This window comes from Lucilia cuprina, chromosome 3, assembly GCF_022045245.1.
Source record: "Lucilia cuprina isolate Lc7/37 chromosome 3, ASM2204524v1, whole genome shotgun sequence".
In the NCBI taxonomy this organism is placed as follows: Eukaryota; Metazoa; Arthropoda; class Insecta; order Diptera; family Calliphoridae; genus Lucilia; species Lucilia cuprina.
The window spans coordinates 2,461,904-2,485,570 of record NC_060951.1 but is presented as its reverse complement, the minus strand read 5'-3'; the positions used below and the strand labels follow the sequence as shown (position 1 = coordinate 2,485,570).

The window sequence follows — 23,667 nt, the reverse complement described above, 5'->3', positions numbered from 1 at the left end:
TAGTTCTGTTCTAGTTCTGTTCTAGTTCTGTTCTAGTTCTGTTCTAGTTCTAGTTCTGTTCTAGTTCTGTTCTAGTTCTGTTCTAGTTCTGTTCTAGTTCTGTTCTCTGTTTTAAGAAAACTTTGAAATAAAACAAGCTTAAAGTGCAGCTTTAATATGTGACAACAATATAAAATATTCTAAATTTTTCCTAGACTATTTTTAGGGGCGTTAATAAATTGTCTATAATTTTTTTGTTCTAAAACATTATAACAAACCGGAAGGATGGCATATTAGATCACACCTCTATTTGAGGTTTATCGTTTAACATAATTTAACATATTACCTTTTTTGCTTTTACAAGCCAGTAAAACCACCCCAGTTTGAGACACTCACTACAGGAAGGTCAGTGGAACTGCCAAAAAAACATAAATGATCTTTAACACAATAGAAGAGGAAGTTTGTTATAATAAACTCCTGTAGAGTTATAGAAAACTATTTATGAATGAATTTTTAAAAATCAATAAGTTTAAAAGAGACAGGAATAGTTTCAGGTAGTTGAGAACATTTTGGTTTTTGTTGCTATTACAAACAAAAGAAAAACATAAACTTAAGGATTAATTGACATTTGATTTTTATATAAAACACAATAACACACAGAAAACATAAAATATATGACAAACGTAAAGCCTTTTAAGATTGATAGTATGATTAAGCAAGGATTTCTATTAGTAAAAGAAAAAAACACCCTGAATTTTTAATGTGATTTCTTTTTTTTTGGGCTAAATAATTTACCAACTCTATTCAACAATAGTTTATATCCTGTTAAACAATGTGTGTGTGTGAAGATCCTTTTTATTGAAAATTATCTGGCAAATTGTAGACAAATTTTCCGTGTTTATTTTATAATTGTTATATTTCAAAATCTTGCTTGTCATTAATTGTAAGTTAAAAAGTTATTTGGGGTTTTGTTTGTTGTTTGTTCGCTCGCTCGCTCGTTTCTTTTCTTTTCTTTTTTTATATTTATTTGTTGTCTATCGATTTATTAAACTCTTCTCTTAATAATGTGTTTAACAAAAGGCAGATGTTTTTTTTTTGGGAATATATTTTTTAATAACGTTCTTTTTTTAACATAATTCTATTAATAACCACCCTTAATTTGTTGTTTTTTAATCTTGACTAATAGTTTTTTTTTCCTTTTTTTGGCTGCTTCACACTTGAGGATTATTTTGTTATTTTTTAGTTAGTGTTTAGTATGTGTGTTGTTTTTGGGAAATATTAAAAATATTGGCACGCACTTCCTTTTTGAAGTTTTAGCTACTGAAGTATATGGGAATTTCTACAGCTGTTTAAAGTCAAAGCTCCCTGTAGTTTTATATTAAGTTATTAAAAGGATAATAAAGCAAATAATTTGTTAAATTTGTTAAATGTTAGGCAATAGGTTGCTATGGTATAATCATTAATCACCTTTTGAATAGAAAAAAATAACAAGAAATCAGAAAGCCAAAGGATACTTAAGACAAAATACAAATTTCAAAATAAATTAAAAAAAATCAAATACTTACAATTACGAAAGAATGTTTCAATAGGTTGTATTCAAGTTTGAAAAGTTTTATAAAAAGCTCTATTAATAAAGCTTAATCAAGACTGCAAAATGTTGTAAAATTTAAGCTTAATTAAGACCACAAACTATTCTAAGATTACAGCCTAAATGTAATTGCAAAAAGTTTAACATTTGAAAGTCAGTTAACATCACAAAAAGCTCCAAATTCTAAGGATAATTACTAGAAATTTAAGTTTAATTTGCACTTTATAAAGTTCTTTGTTGAAAGCTAATTTGGTTGTACAAAAAGTTCTAATACTAAAGCTTAATTAAGACTACAAAAAGTTTTAAGATTAAAGCTTAATTAAAAGTTCCAAGTTGTATTGAAGCGACATAAAGCTTCAAAATTGAAACTTTAAAAAGATCTGAGATCAGAGCTTAATATGAACAACAAAATGTTCCAAATTTTAAGCGTAAAGTACAAAAAGCTTTAAGGTTTAAGCTTAATTGAAAACACAAATAGTTGTATTAATAAACTTTGAGGTTAAATACAAAAAAAGCTTTAACGTTTAAGCTTAATCAGAACTACAAAAAGTTCTTTTAATGAACTTTAAGGATGAACTACAAAAAGATCTATTAATAAGGATGAACTACAAAAAGTTCTATTAATAAAGCTTTATTTAAGATTTCAAATAGTTTTAAAATAAAAGTTTAGGTGAAAGTAAAGAGAACTCGAAAGCTAAATTTTATCCACAAAGATTTAAGCTTTATTGGGCTATTAAAAAGGCCTTCAAATAAAGCTTAGTTAAAACTATATTAAAGCTATAAAGTGTTCTTCAATTGAAGCTTAATTGAGTTTAATTGAAAACCTAAAAAGTTCCTTTTAATTAAAGCTTGTTCTTTCTTAACTTAGCTTTGAAAGCTTATCTTAAACGCAGAAAGAAGCTTTTAAAAGTTTAATTCCAAATTAAGCTTTTTAAAAACTAGTTTGTTTTCTTCTCTCAACTTACCGTATAAATCATTTTCCTTAATCCAAGGCGAACGCCCCGAATGCGTAAGCATTGTATGGGCTATATGATACGAAGACATGTCATCGTTGAAACCATTGGGGAAATTTTTAGGTAAATATTGACCAGCAGCCGCTACCGCAGCGGCAGCATTATGATTGGCAATAAATTGAGCGGCTGCCTGAGCCTGAGCTGAAGCACTAACCGCCGCTGCTGAAGCCACACTAGAAGCATTATTTGGATCTAAAACGGCATTAGGATTGGCGGCTGTAGTTAGATGAGTTGAGTCACCATTTAAGGGGTTTAAGTGATTGGCATCGGAGGTGGTTTGTTGTTGTTGTTGCTGATTAATATCTTGCGGATGATGACCGCCGCCAGTAGTGTGTTTAAGTTCAGAGTTTTCTAAATTTAATATATCCGATATATGAAAACCGGAAGATCTTTGCGAGGAGGGTACTTTGGCATCAAATAAGCTGTAAAGTAAAAAACAAAAGAAGGGAATAATAGATAAATAAATTGTGTAATTTTTAAATTAACATTATATATTTATTAGTTTTATGTAATAAAAAATGTTATATTTAGTTTGAAAAATGTCTACCTGTTATCTTAGTTCTTTTGGGTAATTTTCAAAATAATTGTTTTATGATTTTTGGGTAAAAACAGGATGTGTGGGATTTTTATTTTGTTACCGAAATGTTATAATATTTTCCAAATTAATCGCAAGATTATTCACACATTTTTGAGCTAAAAATTTTCATAAATGTGTCAAAGTTAAAGCCCTGAAGTTAAACATATATATTTTTTTTGTAAATTAATCTTTGTAAAGAAAATTTGATTTTTGTTAATTTAATCACATCAACAATTAACTAAATTCCTAACTAAAACCAAGGCACACTTCTTTTGACATTATATTTAAATAATAACAACTAAAATTAAAGATTATATTTTAACTACCTGTATTTCAAAGGTTAATTTGTGTAACTGTCTGTCCGTCCATCCATCCGTCCGTCTGTCTCTAGCAAAAACCACAAAACTGTTGTTAATACAAAACACATGTGTGTTAAGCGTAAAGAAAAAAACTAGAGGTTTTCTTTGAGTAAAACTGGTTTTTCCCTGTGTCTTTCCCAAAAGATTTTTCGCAATTTAAGCAAAATTCCCACGCCTTTTAGGCACAAGTTTAACACCTCTAAAACGTTTAGATCACTGTGTATTTAAGGGAATTTCCTTAACAGGATTCCCCCGTGTTTCGCCTGTTACGTGTGTTTTGCTCTTTCGTTTCTTCGTTCGTTGGCAATGTCTGTTCAACACATGTTTGGAAATTGAGCAAAAATTTTGAAATTTTCTTATGGTTTTTCCTTTAACACCTATGGGAATTTTAAACAAAAATTTCCTTGATTTTATATGATGGCTCATCAGGGGAGATTAGTTTTTTATTGGCAAAGTGTATAGGAAAAAACAGCGAGCAAGATCCTTGTACGCGCCTTGGTTTTGGGTAAATCCTTAATAGCAGCACAAAAATTTGCACAAAACTATACACATGTGCGTGGAAATTACGTGTTTTAAGGGATTTAAATTAACAAATTAATTAGCATAAAGTGCTTGGAAAAAAAAGAAAATTTTAATAAAATATTTAAGATTTTTTAAAGAATTTTAAAGATATTTTTTTGATTTAAATTAAAAAAAAAATATTTTTTATCCCATAGTGATTTCTTCAAATTTTTCTTTAAAATTCGTTTTATTATTAAAATATATAAAATTTAAAATTTGTTAATTTTTTCGATTTTTTTTTTTCAAAATTTTGAAATTTTTCTTTAAACGACCCATAGTGTTTTGAATATATTTTCAAATTTTATTAATATCCTTTTGATTTTTTGTATTTTACAAAAAAATATGAAAAATTTTTTAAAATTCCTTAATTTTCTTTAAGCGGCCCATAGTGCTTTCAGTAAAAAAAGCTTTAAAATTCTTTCTATTATTTTTTTTCTTAAAAACTCATTGTTATATTAATAAATAAAAAAATTTTCATTATTTGTTAATTTTTCCAAAATTCTTAAATTTTCCCAAAACGACCCATAGTGTTTTAGGTTAATTTTCAAAAAATTTATTAATATCCTTTTGTTCTTTTGTATTTAAACAAAAATTATGAAATATTTCTATAAAATATTTCAAAATTCTTAAAGTTTTGTGTTGAAACGAACCATAGTGCTTCAAGTAGATTTCCAAAATTGTTTAATCTCTAAATTTAAAATCATTCAAAAACTCCTAAATCCTCTAAAACAAGCAAAAAAAATTAACATATTTTTTTCGTTTTTAAACAACCCACTGTGCAATCACCCAAATCTTAAAACTTAATACTTTTATACAATGACAACAAATTGTTGATAAAAAAGCTATAAGAATGCTATTTCAAACATTTTAGTTTTGAAAGCTTTAAGCTTTTTAACAAATTTTAATAACTTTGCTAAGAGCTTTAAAGCTTTTATCGAAAATGTTCTATAAAATTAGTTTTTTTTTGTTAAATTTTGATAGAAAATTTAATGATTTATTACTTCTAATTTCAAAAAAAAAATTGCTTTAGAGCTTGAAAGCTTTAGTAAACATTTTTATTAAAAATCTGGATTTTGCTGAAAATTTTGATAACAATGACGATTTAAATATAATTGAGGGCTTTAAAATAGAAAATATGTAAAATTATCTTCAAAGCTTTAAAGCTTTTTTTTATAAAATTTAATAAAATTGAAATTTTTAAGCAAAATTTTAGTTTTTATCATTATTGTTTAGTATTTTCCTAATTTTTGACAAACAATTTCGAAAACTTGTTTCAGAGCTTTAAAGCTTTAATAAAAAATTGTAACAAAATTTTAAGAAATTTAAGTTTTTTTTATAAAATTTTAAATGTAGATAAATGCTAGCAGCATTTTTAAAGTTTTGTGCCTAAACATTTAATAGAGCTTTAAAGCTCTAGTAGATTTTTTTTAAACCTTTGTAAGTTTTAACTTAAAAAATTTCTTCCTTTTAAATATTTTCTTTGTTTCTCTCTCTAAAATTTGTCTGCAATTTTATAAGATCTTACCCTGGTAACGCATTACGCAAAGCCGCCGGATAAAATGCCGCTGGCAATAAAGCATGACCCCAATGAGGCAACAACATGGGAGACCAGGGCAGAAAAGGAGCCGCCGCTACTGCAGCAGCAGCAGCCGAAGGCACCATTAAACTGCTCATGCTGTGTAATGAGGGAAAACCACTAAATCCGGTGGCTCCCGTAGGTATTCTCAAATGATCGTGAGCTCCCACTGAGGGAGTATTCGAGGGAACTGTAGTAGTGGCGGTTTTGGCCGTTAACTCTTCTCTTCTTAAATCTTTAGCGGCGGGTGTAGGAGTAGAGGTACGTGGTGGTGGCGAAGGTGATCTAGATCTTGATCTAGGCGATCGTGATCTAGGGGGAGGTGTTGGTGGGGAGCAAACGGAAATATCAGAATCCTTGTGTGGTGATTGTGAGGGCGATTTGTTAGGTGTATGTCTAGCCGATCCTGTAGAGGACTCGGTGGATTTGCGTCGGGACGGCGAGCGGGCCGGTGAGGGAGAACGTTTCCTTTTTTCAGCCACTTTGAAGCTGTTTTTTAACACGGAAATTTTAACTGTTTTTTTTTTTTTGAAAAAAGGAGTTCAACTCCTTATTTTTTTATTTATAAAAATAAAACACTTTTAATTTGTTTATAGGGGTTTCCAATTATCCTGTTAATTTCTTTTAGGTAAATTTCTTTCACACTTGTTTATTTGTTTAGTTAAGATCCTTTTTATTAAACACGGTTTTTCTTTTTTATTTTGTAAATTTTCCAATATTTAAAAAAATTTTTTCTTTATATTTGGAAATTTTGTTTTCAAAAGGGATTTTCTTTCTTTTTGGGAAATTATTTATTTTAATTTGGGTTTTTGCTAAACGCGACGCTGATGCAAACTATTTGAAGTGTCATCAACAACTAACTTGTAAACAAGAACTCAACATAATTCCAACCAAATTTCAGCAGTTCAAAAGTGGTTGGCTAAATCATGTACAAAATAAAGAATTTTCCCAACAACCACCATACTACCAGTGCCACAAATTGTAGCAAGCAACAACACGAAACAAAAAACCCAAAACAAATCCACTTTCACCTCCGGCCATTGTACACGTAAAATACACAGCAAAAACAACAAGAAATGAAAAACCCATTCACCCATCATGTAATAAAAACAGATCGATTTTATGTGCTAAGTGGGCTCTCATGTCCTTTTCAACAACAACACAAGCACACATACACACACACACACACAATCTCTCTTTGCCTACTCACAAGCACCACAACAACAAGAAGAACAACAACAGCAGCAGCAACAACAAGCTCTTATAAACCTCATCAACACCAATTGCCTTTAAGCACAAATATCCTTTCGTAACATTTAACCAGAGAGAGCAAAACAAATATAATATTTAGCCCTCTCTGTCTAACACTCTAGAAGAGCGCATACTCTTCAATATGGGTGAGAGGGTACTTGAATTTGTTGGTGTAGTAGTTGTGCTCATTATTCTCATCATTTAATATGTACAACAAGGTAACTAACTGTATAGACGAGTAGTACTACTAGTTTGGAGTAGTAAAACTCTTCGTTTATCCTGAAATTGTTTTTGTTTTATCACACATACTACCACTCGCTGCTCTACCACCATTACTACTTCTACTAATATTTTCAATTTATGTGTTTGTTGTTTTTTCTTCTTTTCTTTGATTTTCATTCATACTCATTCATGTTTTTATATTTTTCTTTTTTTGTTGTTTTTGTGTCTCAGCCAACCATGATTGAGGCTTAAGTCTTGTACATACTTTACATGATTGGGTTTCACATTTCTGGGCTCTTCTGTTTTCAAGCATTTTTCACTTGCCGTTTAAGTACTCGGGCTCTCCATCCTTCTTGGATCTTGTGTTTCAATGTTTGTTTTTCTTTCGTTTGGTGGCAAGGGTTTCTTGCTCCCATAATGGCTGTTTTTAAAAGCATAAGGTTTTCTTTTGTTGTTTGCTTGGAACTCCTTGTTTACGAAGGCCCTCTTACCCATTTACAAACATTTACTTTCGTTAGTCTCACTGGCGTATTTTCCTTTGTAGCCAGTCATCCATTTAAATATCTATATACTTTGTGCTGTCATCATCATTTTCATCATTACATTTTTTTTATATTGTTTTGTTAAAGTTAATGTAGGGAAAAAGTAAGGAGTTCTTTTTTTTGATAAAGTTGGATCATGTTTTCTCTTATAGTTCTGTTCCAGTTTTAGTTCTGCTCTAGTTATGTTCTAGTTCTGTTCTAGTTTTGTTCTAGTTCTGTTCTAGTTCTGTTCTAGTTCTGTTCTAGTTCTGTTCTAGTTCTGTTCTAGTTCTGTTCTAGTTCTGTTCTAGTTCTGTTCTAGTTCTGTTCTAGTTCTGTTCTAGTTCTGTTCTAGTTCTGTTCTAGTTCTGTTCTAGTTCTGTTCTAGTTCTGTTCTAGTTCTGTTCTAGTTCTGTTCTAGTTATGTTCTAGTTCTCTTCTAGTTCTTTTTTTGTTCTTTTCTAGTTCTGTTCTAGTTATGTTATAGTTTTGTTTGAGTTCTGTTCAAAAATTACCTTTCAAGACGAATTTACATTTTCTCCCAACCATTAAGTCCTATCTTACTTTACTAAATATTACTGCCATTGTTAGCCATGTAGTAACTCTTGGGGTCTATTGCCTTTATACTAACTGCTGCTTTATTATTTTCTTACATTTTTCCATTATTAAATCTGGGATTTATGGTGTATTAAATGTGTATGTGTTTGTAACTTCTTCCTCTAGCTGCTTTTTCTTGTCCACAAGCCGCTGACAGAGGAACTTTACACAGTTAAATAATGATACTTCCGTTTAATATTAAAACATAAAAATAATAAGATGAAAAATAAAATTTATGTGTAATAATGTTACAGTTTAATGTGATTACATTTAATAAAAATGAAAAGAAAAAAATCAAAATTAATAACTTATTAAATGTTTGAGGAATTAAAAAAAGAGACATTTAACCCGAGAAAATCTTAACGTTAAACTAGGGGTTTATATTAAGATGGAATTGAGACATTTTAAACCTAAGAGAATCTTTTCCAAAATCTTGTTTTAAGTAATTTTGTGGGGACTTTTGTTGACTTGTAGGAAGTTTTTTTTTTGTAAAACCTGTTAAAATCTTTAAGTTAAACTTGGTTTTTCACTTTAAACCAATTTTGTGTTTAGACTTAATTTAAACTTGGTTTTTCTTGTAATCTATTTGTTCTATTGGGAATTTTTGTTGACTTATGGGGTGAAAAAAGGGGAAAATATATTTGAGTTGTTTTTGATCTTTGATTAGTTTTCAAAATCTATTGGTTAAACTGGGGTTTTTCATGTTTTAGGCTGAAAATTGGGAAATTCTCTTTACTTATTGGAGGAATTTCCTTAAGTTAGTGTCATAATCTTAGAGGTAAGCAAAGGAAAAATGTGTTTAAAATTGACCTGCCCTCTGTTAAACATGGGAAATAACCTGAAGCTTAAACTGGCAAAGCGGTAGCAAGAGATGATTAAAAAGTTGAACTATTAAAAAAATAAACAATTTAATTTAAAAAAATGTCAAAAACCTTTTACCTTAGATAGTAAAATATTGAAAAAAATTGTTCTTTTTAAAATTTTCGTTAAATAAATATGTATATATTTAACAAACTTTTCTTTGCAAAACAAAACCATTTACTTTTATTTATATTCATTTATCTTTGCCAAAAATATTCAAAACTAAAATAACTACTTCAATTTAGTTTTTCTAGTCTACTAGAGAAGTGGAAAAGTCATAAATGTACTTAATACTCAATAGTTTTATTTGTTACAGAAAACTTTGTTCTTCCTTCCAACTCTACCCAGCACAAGCAATAGAAAAACTAATTTTCTAAGTATTGATTTTTTTCTTTTAAAGCTATCACAGCAAAATATTTAGCACACATGCAAATTTCACATTTAAACTAAAAATATTAGAAAAAAGTTGCTACTAATAAAGTCTCTATAAAAAAGTACTTTTGAAAATGAAAGAAAGTTGGCAAAAAATATATTCAAAATAAATAGAAAACTATTTAAAAGAGTCAAAAAGAGTGGAGTTTAGAATAGAGTGGTAATAGAGAGAAAATGAACACGCAAGCAGTCAAAATAGTTGCATGACTCTTGCTTAAGCAAATGAAGTTGTATCCTTTTGGAAATAAAATAAATAAAAATATTAGAAAATAGTTTGACAGAGTTGCCAACAGAACAAACGAACTAGAACAGAACTAGAACAGAACTAGAACAGAACTAGAACAGAACTAGAACAGAACTAGAACAAAACTAGAACAAAACTAGAACAGAACTAGAACAGAACTAGAACAGAACTAGAACAGAACTAGAACAGAACTAGAACAGAACTAGAACAGAACTAAAACATAACTAGAACAGAACTAGAACAAAAACTAGAACAGAACTAGAACAGAACTAGAACAGAACTAGAACAGAACTAGAACAGAACTAAAACAGAACTAAAACAGAACTAAAACATAACGAAAACATAACTAGAACAGAACTAGAACAGAACTAGAACAGAACTAGAACAGAACTAGAACAGAACTAGAACAGAACTAGAACAGAACTAGAACAGAACTAGAACAGAACTAGAACCAGAACAGAACTAGAACAGAACAGAACTAAAACAGAACTAGAACAGAACATAAACAGAACTAGAATTTGAACAGATCTAGAAAAGAACTGTGTAATCTTTTATAAACAGCTTTGTTTTAGTATAATTTTTTAGTTTAATAAATCAGAACTTCAATTATTATAGATAATTTCAGGAACTTAATAATCTTTCCTGAAAATCTTTTTCCTTTGAAAAAATTCTTTTTTTTGGCAACAACTTAAAATAATATAGTTTTTTTTCCTATCCTGACCATGTTAAACATATTTTCTATCAATATTTGCACGGACTCTTGTGACACATAAGAGGGTACTCCAGTATGAACTCCATATTTGCGTGTCGTCTTTTCATAGTTTTTTTGTGTGAATTCCAAAAAACTCTTCTCTACAAGTTGCCACGTATTCAGCTAGAGAATGTATAATAACTTGAGTAGGATTACAATAAGCAGCAACAGCTACAAGACTACAAGTTTATTGTATATAATGATAAAAAGGATACTCGACAAAACAACAAATAAGAAGAGTGAAAAACCCCATTTATTATTTAAGTAAACAAGTAGGAAAACACAAACACACACACTCTTATAAAATTAAAGGGGAATTTCTAAAATGAGAGAGAAAACGGCAAACAACCAATCAGCATTTAGCATAGAACAGGTAGTGGTAAATCCTGTTAAAGGGAAATTTTCAGGATCAATTATGGGAAATTTTCCAAACAAAGTGTTTTCCATTTTATTAAGAAAGAACGAGAGAGAAAATAACTGGTTAATAAGGGCTTGTGTTTAAATTATTTAGGTAATCATATGTTAACGCCCATTTTTCCGGTTACACTTTTTTTGGGGGAAAAACAAACCAATTTGAAATGGTACAAGAGAGAATGCTTAAACAAAATAAGGCGTTTTCGGGTTATAAAAGAGAGCTTGTGTTATTTTTTCTAATTTTTTTTGTTAACAAGGATTATTATTAAATGTATATTGTGTTTTTTTTATATTAAATCAATCTAAACATGCTTGTTGTTATTGTTATCAAATGCCTCATGATTAGTAGTTTTTGTTTAAACGAGTAGTTTGAAGTTTATTGTTTGAATATCATGAGTTGTTCTGTTGTTGTAGTTGTTATTGTTGTCCTTACAAGGATACTTTTTTTTAAATGGCATTTGGACAACTTTATTATTATAGACGTCGTTGTCTTTTGTTATTATTGTTGTAGGGTGATTATTAGCTTGTTTTTATATAGTTTTTCAATAAAAAAGCACTTTTATTAAAAGTGTTTTTTAAGGGTAAAACTACATGTTTTTAAAGCAGAACTATAAATTATTTCCTATTTTTTAACAAGAAATCTTAAGTATTTGTTTATTTAAACTTCACATGAAGGTTAAGTTTTTTTAAGTAAAAAACTTTAAGGGAAAAGGACTTTTAACAAAAAATTAACTAGAACAGAACTAGAATAGAACTAGAACAGAACTAGAACAGAACTGGAACATAACTAGAACAGAACTAGAACAGAACTAGAACAGAACTAGAACAGAACTAGAACAGAACTAGAACAGAACTAGAACAGAACTAGAACAGAACTAGAACAGAACTAGAACAGAACTAGAACAGAACTAGAACAGAACTAGAACAGAACTAGAACAGAACTAGAACAGAACTAGAACAGAACTAGAACAGAACTAGAACAGAACTAGACCAGAACTAAAACAGAACTATAACAGAACTAGAACAGAACTAGAACTAGAACAGAACTAGAACAGAACTGGAACAGAACTAGAACAGAACTAGAACAGAACTAGAACAGAACTAGAACAGAACTAGAACAGAACAAGAACAGAACTAGAACAGAACTAGAACAGAACTAGAACAGAACTAGAACAGAACTAGAACAGAACTAGAACAGAACTAGAACAGAACTAGAACAGAACTAGAACAGAATTAGAACAGAACTAGAACAGAACTAGACCAGAACTAAAACATAACTAGAACAGAACTAAAATATTAAAATCTGAACAAAATTTAAATAATTTCTTTAACAAAATTCTTAAATTTTTTGTGAAAATTAGCTACTTTAACATGTAATGATTGATTGAAAAATAATTGCAAAACAATTAACTTCCGGTTAGCACAATAGTACACAAATTCTTTAGCAAACGGCAGAGTTTTGCAAATTGGCAAAGATTTCCAAAAAATTGCCTCTTACAAAATCAACTTCCGTATTGGCACACACTGACTGACTGACCCCTTACCTTTTAAAGAGACAAAATGACAAATTTTTCAAATTGATGAGCAAATGTGACTAAAGAAAACAACAATCACGCCACTGGAGACTTCATATAAAAAGGGCCGCAAGATGTTTTAACAAGAGTTCTTTTAAAATTCTAAAAGGACTCTTGTAAAGAAATTTTTCTTCCTTTCAAAGAATAACTCGAAACTCATTAAAAACATTTGCAAGCTGTTATTTAAACTCAAAAAGTCTATCTAGACAAAATGGATTTTAAAACAAAAAACCATTGAGGATTTTTTTTTGAAAAACATATTTGATTTGTATTAAAAGAAGATCATTAATAAATGGGCTAAAAATTGTTTCTAATTCTAGCGGGTTTTTCTTATTTCCAAAAAAAGATAATTTGTTGAGAATTTCTTTAAAAATTTATTATTTGTTTTGTATCTTTATAGAAAATTTTCTTTTGACTGGTTGTTATTTTGTGTTAAAATCACTTCCGCGTAACAAATGTTTTAAAGCAATTAATAAAAATTTTTTGACAAAAAACCGGATAGTTAACGCATTAAAATGGATGACAAAGGTTAAACGGAATAAAAATATAAAATAAGGTATTAACCCTAAAAAGGGTAAAGACAGAAAATAAGGGAAAAAAACAGATTGAAATAGATAAAATGTAAAATTTGTTTAAGTTAAAACACTTTTATTGAAATTATTTAAGTTAGAAGGATAAATATTTCAATTGCTATTCAGCTAGCTGAATTGTTAAAAATTTGAATTATTTTAACAAATTTTTAGCAAAATTTTAATAATTTTTATGGTTACTTATATTCAGCTGATAAATATTTCAATTCAGCTAGCTGAATTACTTAAATTATGCCTTTCTATATAAATTTTGTTAATATTTGGCTTAAATTCTATTAAAAGTTTTATTCAGCTAGCTGAATTGTGAAAATTTTAACAAATTTATAAAAATTTAATGCAAAATTAAAAGATTTCCCTTTAAAAAAACCTATTCAGCTAATAAATATGTTTATTCAGCTAGCTGAATTATTTAAATTATGCCTTTTGATAGAGTTTTTATAAAAAAATGCCTAAAATTGATTAAATGTTCCATTCAGCTAGCTGAATTCTTGTTTTTCTTACAAATTTATAACACTTTAATGCAAAATTGAAAGATTTCCCTTTAAAAACCCTATTCAGCTAATAAATATTTTAATTCAGCTGGCTGAATTACTCAAATTTTGCCTTTTAATAGAGATTTTGTTAAAATTTGCCTAAAAACCTAATAAAAGTTTCATTCAGCTAGCTGAATTGTGAAATTGTTAAAATTTGCCTAAAAACCTAATAAATGTTTCATTCAGCTAGCTGAATTGTGAAAATTTTAAGAAATTTGAGATATTTTAAAGAAAAATCAAAAGATTTTCTTTTAAAAAACTTATTCGGCTAATAAATACTATTATTCAGCTAGCTGAATTCTTATAAAAATACCTTAGAATATATATTTTGTGAAAATTTGCTTCAAAATTTCTAAAAACTAGTATTCATTTAGCTGAATTGTAAAAAAGTTAAAAAAATTTTTCAAAATTTGTAACTAAAGACAAGTATTAGATGTTTGTTAAATAACTTTAATACCTTTTTAGGGTTAAATTAATGTTCCTTATAATGGCACGCATATTGAAGTATTACATTAAATTACCAAAAAAAAGAACACAGATAAAGAACTCCTCATCATTGTCATCATCAATTTTGTTCAAATGAATCAAACTGCAGATGCATTAAAACAAAATTTTTTTTGAATCAAAATCTATAATGGCGGTTATTTTTAACACATACACACCTTTAACTCTACATAAATAAATACGTTACAAAAACAATTTTTTTATTATATGAATGAACGAATGAATTGTTTAAAGTGTGTTTGTGGGTATGAAGGCTTGTTATAGAATATATTCCCTTTTTTCCTTTTTGATTCCCTTTTTCTATATGAATCTTTTTTTTTTTTGGTTTTGGCGAAATCTATGCTTGTAGTTTGGTTATGTTAGAGAGTGTTATAACTACTATTTGATTTTTTACGCCTCTAAATGGTTAAAAGCGGCATTTGTGTCAAGCCATTGTAAAATGTTTATGTAGAGAAATTTATTCCCTTATTATAATTAAAAAAGGGGGTTGTTTGCTAAATACAATTGTATTGAAAAGAAATGAAAAAAAAAACAAAAACAGATTTTATAATGAATTTTGGCTTGATGCTACTAAAGGAATAACGAAATTTCAAGGATAATTAACTACATTAAATGGCATGTCTACTTAGCATAAATGACAACTAATAAAGTATGAATGAATGTATGAAAAAAGAATGAATGAATGTCTGTACTACAAGTAAGTAGAGGTGTGCTTTCTTTTATTTAGTAATACAAAAGGAAATGTGGTTATTAAAATAATTTTTATTATTAATAATATTAAAGGACCCTTACAAAAATGACCAATTTCCAAATGTCAACCATCAAAAACATTAAAATTTAAAGAAAATGCTTTTAAAATCGTATTCAGCTAGCTGAATAACAATATTTTTTTGAAAACTTTATAATAATTGATTTACAAAACTTTTAAGTAGCTGCAAAGCGTATTCAGCTAGCTGAATTTCAAGATCTTTCTAAAAACTCTTTAATAATGATGTATGAAACTTTTAAGCAGCTGAATAACATATATAGCTAGCTGAAAACTCTATTCATTTAGCTGAATTGAAATATTTTATTAAAGAAAATCAATATTATTGTTTTCAACAGCTGAATTACTTATTCAGCTAGCTGAATTAACACACAATTGATCAAAAACTATCAATAAAGAATAAAACAAGACTTTAAACTACCGTAATTCTCTATTCAGCTAGCTGAATTACAATTTTATACTAATTCGATATTATTATTTTCTACAGCTTTTAAGCAGCGGAATTACTTATTCAGCTAGCTGAATTAACACACAATTGATCAAAAACTGTCAATAAAGAATAAAACAAGACTTTAATCTACCCTAATTCTCTATTCAGCTAGCTGAATTACAATTTTATGTAAATTCGATATTATTGTTTTCTACAGCTTTTAAGCAGCTGAATTACTTATTCAGCTAGCTGAATTAACACACAATTGATCAAAAACTATCATTAAAGAATAAAACAAAATTTTAAACTAGTTTAATTCTATATTCAGCTAGCTGAATTACAATTTTACAGAAAAATATTCACTTCTCTATAAATTTAACAAAAACAATTAAATTATCTATTCAGCTAGCTGAATAACTTTATAATATAATCAAATTTAATATAAATCAATTGTCGCAGTTACCCTTTAATATTACTAACACAACCCCCTCTCCCCATTTTCTTACTCAATAACTCTTTATTAAATAAGAAATATTAAACTAATTTTTCAATTTATATTTCATTTAAATGCAGTCAAGTACCTACACTTAATATTTCTTCAAATCGCAAGTGTTTGTACCAGTTACAATAAAAAACAAAAATTATTGTTTTGCAGAAAACAATAAGACATTAAAAAGTTTCCTTAATAGTTTGATAGTTAATATGAATGTGTCACGTACATAAACCTACACTACATATGTGCTGTTTTTTGTATACTATTTATATTATTATAATATGTAACTAAAGGGCATATTAATTTTATATATTAACTGTCATAAATGTCAAAGTCGCATGACATCTTCAAATTGTTAAAAAGAAAGAAAGATTGAAAGAAAAGAAAATAAATAAAATACTATATAGTTTAATGTGATTGGAAAAGTTTGTTTTATATTGCGATCAGTAAGCTAACAAAGACTTTGGTATAAGCTACGAATTTCTTTTTGTTGTGAAATTTTTCATGGTCCATATTTTAGACTAGAATAAAGTATAGCACAGATAATAGACTACACTTTATTGGAGACAAGAATACAGTCCAGAGTATAGACTATTTTCCAGACTATAGTCCAGAGTATAGACTATAGTCCTGAGTATAGGCTATACTCCAGTCTAGTCTGTAGTCTACTCTTTGGTCTAGTCTATATTCTAGTCTATAGTATAGTCTATAGTCTAGTGTGTAGTCTACTCTATGACCTAGCCTACAACCTAGTCTATAGCCTAGTCTACAGTCTAGTCTATAGCCTAGTCTACAGTCTAGTCTATAGTTTAGTATATAGTATAGTCTAAAGTCCAGTCTATAGTCTAGTCTATAGTCTAGTCTAAAGTCCAGTCTATAGTCTAGTCTATAGTCTAGTCTATAGTCTAGTCTATAGTCTAGTCTATAGTCTAATCTACAGTATAGTCTACAGTGTACTCTATAATATAGTCTGTTGTCTATTCTATAGCCTAGTATATAGTCTAGTTTATAGTGTAGTCCATAGTCTAGTCTATAGTCTAGTGTAAAGTCCAGTCTATAGTCTAGTCTATAGTCTAATCTACAGTATAGTCTACAGTGTACTCTATAATATAGTCTGTTGTCTATTCTATAGCCTAGTATATAGTCTAGTCTGTAGTCTACTCTGTACTTTAGCCTACAGTCTAGTTTATAGTACATTCAAAAGCCTAGTATATTGTCTAGTCTAAAGTTTAGTTTATAGTCTAGTCTATAGTCTAGTCTATAGTGTAGTCTAGTCTATAGTCTGGTCTATAGTCTAGTCTATAGTTTAGTCTATAGTCTAGTCTATAGTCTAGTCTATAGTCTAGTCTATAGTCTAGTCTATAGCCTAGTCTATAGTCTAGTCTATAGTCTAGTCTATAGTCTAATCTATAGTCTAGTCTATAGTCTAGTCTATAGTCTAGTCTATAGTCTAGTCTATAGTATAGTCTATAGTCTAGTCTACAGGCTAGTCTAGTCTAAAGTCTAGTCTAAGGTCTAGTCTAAAGTCTAGTCTATAGTCTAGTCTATAGTCTAGTCTATGGTCTAGTCTATAGTCTAGTCTATAGTCTAGTCTATAGTCTAGTCTATAGTCTAGTCTATAGTCTAGTCTATAGTCTAGTCTATAGTCTAGTCTATAGTCTAGTCTATAGTCTAGTCTATAGTATAGTCTATAGTCTAGTCTACAGGCTGGTCTAGTCTAAAGTCTAAGGTCTAGTCTAAAGTCTAGTCTATAGTCTAGTCTATAGTCTAGTCTATAGTCTAGTCTATAGTCTAGCCTATAGTCTAGTCTATAGTCTAGTCTATAGTCTTGAACACAATCTGCTCTGGAACAATCTTGACTAAAGTCTAAACTATAGCCTTGTTTTTTTTAGCTATTTTTTGACCTAAAGTAGCATGCATTTTTTCACATAATCAAGCTCTTGTCACAAGAGTGTCCTCAATTACCAAAAAAATATACATTTATATTCAAGAGTCTAATATTTCTTGCCTTTAATAGTGGGAATTTCAACAAATGTTTTTATAAATAAATATTAAAAGAAAAAATTGCATGTCTGTTAAAGTATACCAACAAAATCATAATTAATTTTAAGGCTCTAAAGGAAACAACAACAAAAAACTAATTTTAGTTAAAAGCGGCTTTTTAAAGTGTCATAAGCCTTGACTAGTTTATAAAAGAGAGAAAAAAAATACATTTAAAAATTGCCCTCAAATGAATTTTAGCCAGGAATTATTCTATAAACAAAAGGTGTCTATCGTTAACAATAACTCTATGGGAGATCTACAATATATGACTAATTTTAAAGAGAAAAACAACAACAGTAAAAATTCATTCATAAAATTTAGTTCATTCATAAAAATTTTGAGCAGAAGTAAAGAAGTTTAGTTTAGATAATTTAAGAAAATGATTTAAAATAAATAGTTAAACTATTAAGATTTGTATGAGTCAGTGTGTGTTTTGTGCGTGTGTGTATGAGTATAAATAATTTCAAGCTGTGTTTACTAAACGGAAGAAAAAGGAAGGAAGTTAGTTAAATGTTACATCCCTTCACACATACACACACACGTTCTTTCCCTAAACAATTTGGCAGTTTTAAATAATTCCTATAATAAATTAGTTACTAAAGAGTATTAAAGAGAGTTCAATAGTTATAGAAACTGAACAAATATCATTTGTCAAATTACTTTTGTTGTTGTTGTTTTCTTTCCTTTTAAACATTTTTTTTTAAAAGTATCACTTTTTATTATAAGTAGGGAATACCTTTACTTGCTACTTCCGTTTAAATAACTTATTTCTTTTTGTCTTACTCTCTCTCTCTCTCTCTTGTGATTCTTTTTTTTTTTGTAAAGAAATTCTCACTTGTTTATTAAAGAATTTGTCTTTGTAATCAATCGAGTTTTATTGTTAAATTCTTTTTTTGTTAAAAATTTTCTTTTACTTTAGATTTGAAATGGTATTGACTTTATTTTTTACACCTTTTTCTTTTATTGATGACTATTAACAATTTATAGTTGAGTTTTTTTTTATTATAAATTTCAACATTTAACATCCGGTTTTTATGATATTTATTATGCTGTGGGATTTCCTTTTCGAAAATCATAAATCATATAGAGAGTTTATTGTTTAAAAAGGATTCATTAGATTTTGATTTAAAAATCAAAACATAAAAGGTCATTTACCGAGGAAATCATATAGAAAATTTTACTAATACAGCTACAAAGCGTTAAAAGTTTAAAATATTTCAATTCAGCTAGCTGAATAAAGAGAATTATGCCTAAAACTAAGAATTTTATGAAGAAAACACATTTTTATTGCATAAATTTGTAAGAAACTGCAATTCAGCTAGCTGAATAGCAAAATTATTTAAGGCTTTACAAAAATACTTGTCCTAAGCTATAGATAAAGCATTAATAGCTTAAAATAATATAATTCAGCTAGCTGAATAAAAAGTATTTTGCATAAAACTAAGAATTTTATGAACAAAACACATTTTTATTGAATAAATTTATAAAAAACTGTAATTCAGCTAGCTGAATAGCAAAACTTTTTAAGGCATTACAAAACTACTTGTCTTTGGTTAAAGATAAATCATTAAAAGCTTAAAATTATACAATTCAGCTAGATGAATAAAGAAAGTTATGCATACAACTTAGAATTTATTGAAGAAAACACATTTTTCTTGAATAAATTTGCAAAAAACTGCAATTCAGCTAGATGAATAGCAAACATTTTTAAGGCATTACAAAACTACTTGTCTTTAGAGAAAGATAAAGCATTAAAAGTTTCAAATAATACAATTCAGCTAGCTGAATAAAGAGAATTTTGCATAAACTAAGAATTTTATGAAGAAAACACATTTTTCTTGAATAAATTTTCAAAAAACTACAATTCAGCTAGCTGAATAGCAAAATGTTTTAAGGTATTATAAAACTACTTGTCTTTAGCTATAGATAAAGCATTAAAAGCTTAAAATTATACAATTCAGCTAGCTAAACAAAGAGAATTTTGCAAAAAACTAAGAATTTTATGAAGAAAACGCATTTTTATTGAATAAATTTGTAAAAAACTGCAATTCAGCTAGCTGAATAGCAAAACTATTTAAGGCATTAGAAACAGTAACTGTGTTTTGTTTATTGATTATAAAATATAACAATTCAGCTAGCTGAATAACAAAATTTTTCACAAAAATTTGAATTTTATGTTGAAACTTAATTTTTCTTTAATAAAATTGCAAAAAACTTTAATTCAGCCAGCTGAATAGTAACAATTTTAAAGAAATTACAACAATAATTGTATTTGTTTTAAGAAAAATCCTTTTTGATTCTTAAATATAACAATTCAGCTAGCTGAATATAACAATTTTACATAAAAAATTATTTTTATTAAAAAAATCATAAAAATACATATTAAATTTACAATTCAGCTAGCTGAATAACTAAATTATTACACAATACTACTTTCAAAACTTAAATTTCTTTAAAAAATTATAAATAAAGTAATTCAGCTAGCTGAATAGAGATTTCTCTTAACAAAACTAGTTCATTATTACAAAATATTAATGTTTTCTTTCAAAAATATTAATATTTAATTGAATTTTGTGGTTTAAACACTTCTTGGAAATAAACCAAACTAAACAACACCTTGTCTAATCTCTTTCAAATATTAAACTAACAGTATTACGTTACACCTCTATACAACATACATAATCAAATCCAATTTCTTTTGATTTCAATTTTTTCTGTTTATTTAAGAAATTATGTTAAAAATCTTCTCTGTTTTCTCTGCTGTAAAAACAACTTAAAAATCCAAGACAAATGGTATTAAAAAACAAAAATAAAAGGAATTATTGTAATTGTAAATATTGTCTTTAAAATACAATTAAATAAATCACAGGATTCGCAAAGGATGAAATTTAAAGCAACAATATATACATTTTTTTTGCAATTCCTTTAATATTGCAGCATGATCGTTAAGTTTAAACATGTCAAATTGTAACAATGGAAATTATTTCCACTTTGTCACCTTTTTGCAAAAAGGAAATCATAACACATATACATTTACTCTAGCAAAGGACTCGTTTGCTCGCACCTTAACTGCTAGTGTCTGGCTGGGCAAATACGTTTGTTATTTTTGGGTTTTTACACACTCACACTTTTTTCTTTGCTTCTTCTTCTTTTTTTGCCAAAAAGGAGTTTTTGTTTATTTATTTGTTCGTGTTTGCCAAACCAAATAACACATGTGAGTGAAATCGTTTGGAAAATACCGCAACAACATGATATTTATGTTGAGATTTCCAAAATTTTTCACAATTTTCCCAATAGGTTTAAACACACAAAGTCTCTTCTTTATGTTTTTTTTTCACACTACGTCTGGTCTTGTCTGCTATGCCGTACTGTTTGTATGGTTTGTCCATGTAATTGGGTTTTGTTTCTAATCATCGTTCTTACCTTCGGATAATCTCAGCTAATACTGTTTGTTGCCAATAATACAATTTAAATGTATTTTAAATAATATTGTATTTAGTATTTACATGTGTTTGTCAGGATATGTGTCTGTGTGTAAGAGAGAGAGTTTACTTTAGGATTTAAATAATTGAAAATCAATTTAGCGAAAGATTATTTAATATTGCTTCAATGTACTACTTGTCAAAGAGATATTTCAAAATTATTGGAAAAATTAAAATTTTTGTAAAAATTATTGAAAATATTAAAAAAAAAATTCCCGACGGCATTTTAATGCGAACTTTTTAATGGGGAAAAAGAGTAGATCTTGCATTCAACTGAACTAGAACTAAACTACAGCTAAACTAGAAAAGAACTAGAACAGAACTAGAACAGAATAGGAACAGAACTAGAACAAAACTAGAACAGAACTAGAACAGAACTAGAACAGAACTAGAACAGAACTAGAACAGAACTAGAACAGAACTAGAACAGAACTAGAACAGAACTAGAACAGAACTAGAACAGAACTAGAACAGAACTAGAACAGAACTAGAACAGAACTAGAACAGAACTAGAACAGAACTAGAACAGAACTAGAACTGAACTAGAACAGAACTAGAACAGAACTAAAACAGAACTAGAACTAGGATAACTATAACTAATTGAAAACTTATTAAGAATTGATCGACTATTGATCTATAGTTGCACTTGTACTAAATTTAAATCAATTATTGGAAACTGTTAATACCATTTTCAATTTGTTAAGCAAAATAATATATTTTCCGTCGGGTTTCTACAAACATTTATTGTTTCATATTTATAAAACCAAAAAACATTTGTAATCCTTTATTTATTTGTGTCCTAATTATGCCACCTAATAGAAAAAGGGTTAAATTATTACAGCTGTTTATGAAAAATAAAATTGAACTATATAATTACTATTGTTCCAAATAACAAAACAAGAAATTATTACTTTTCTTACGATTACAAAATGTCATAACAAAAATATTACTATTCGAATAAAGAAAATTATAAAACCGCTTTATTATAGTTTTGAAAAAAGGACATTAATGAAAGGGATTTTTTTTTGTTGTTGGTGGTCTACTTACTCATAACCATGTTTATATTCATAATCCTGTTGCATATAATAATCCTGTTGATAAATATTATTGGTTGAGGCAGCCATGACTGAGGGGTTTGTGGTGGCATAGTAGCCAGAACCATAATCCTCATAATAACCACAATTTGGATTATAATTGGTCATATTTTCTATTTTCTTAATATTAACTAATAACACTTTTTAATTTTTATTTTATTTATTTTTTTTTTGATTGAAATTAATTTTAAAGGAATTATTTTTAATAAATAATAATTTCAAATTATTTCTATTTTTTTATTAAGTAATAAAAAAATTTTATATTTAATAGCTTTTTGATCTTTACTTTTCTTTGCAATCGAAAGAAAATTGATTTTTAATCCTTTATTTTCAAATTATAAACACATTAATGAATTCGATATTTTTATACGAAACTTAATTATTTGTTTATTATTTTATTAATTGAATTGAAGTATGTATGTTATTATTATTATATTTTGTTAATATTTATTCTTTCGAAAAACACTTTTGCAATGTTGCTGAAGACTCTGCTGAGTGGTGGTCATAAAAATTTTCAATAACTCTAATAAATTCCATAAAAAAATTTAATAACTTTTTTTCTTTGATTTCTTTTATTTTTTTTTTTTAAATTAAGACACTTGAATCTAAATTAGTGTTAATCACTTTGTACCATATAAAATTTTCAATTACTCTTCAGTTAGTGTTTAAAACACTAAACATTTGATTAATATTTTGTTTTTTCAAGTATCTAGATGCGTAAATCCCGTTTGATTTTGATTTAGATCGCGTAAACCAAAATTGGTGCAATTTTTTTTGTGGTTTAACCGTTGACACGTCTAAAGTGGGCGCTACGAATTTTTACTTTAAAAGCCTGCAATCACTTATTAAAGTCAAAAAGGTATTAAAAGTGTGAACAGAAATCATATATTTTATTTTATTTGTTTTTATTTATTTTTATTTGAGTTACGAGTACTGTTTTTTATAAAAAAAATATATTGAACAACTACTGATATTGTTGGTGTATTCATTGCTAGAGTACTCCCTCCCCAAAACAGTGGTTATATCAAAATTGTTAGATAAGGGTAAAAGTATTTGGCGTGTTAAGGAAGGGTTAAACTTAAAGAATAGAAACAGAACCGAACTGGAGTAGAACAGAACTAGAACAGAACTAGAACAGAACTAGAACAGAACTAGAACAGAACTAGAACAGAACTAGAACAGAACTAGAACAGAACTAGAACAGAACTAGAA

General features: G+C 27.9%; 1 protein-coding gene across 1 annotated transcript in view; it reads right to left on the bottom strand.

The window, feature by feature from the left end:
• LOC111676741 (homeobox protein vnd) overlaps positions 1 to 22,654 on the bottom strand; it is a 26,323-nt gene extending 3,669 nt beyond the window's left edge. Inside the window, exons 1-2 of the mRNA XM_023437716.2 lie at positions 22,409 to 22,654; positions 2,533 to 3,002 (exon numbers count right to left, since the gene is read on the bottom strand). Of these exons, the coding sequence (XP_023293484.2) occupies positions 2,533 to 3,002; positions 22,409 to 22,563 (625 nt within the window). The 5' untranslated portion in view covers positions 22,564 to 22,654. The remainder of the gene's footprint in view (positions 1 to 2,532; positions 3,003 to 22,408) is intronic.
• Between the last annotated feature and the right edge of the window lie 1,013 nt (positions 22,655 to 23,667).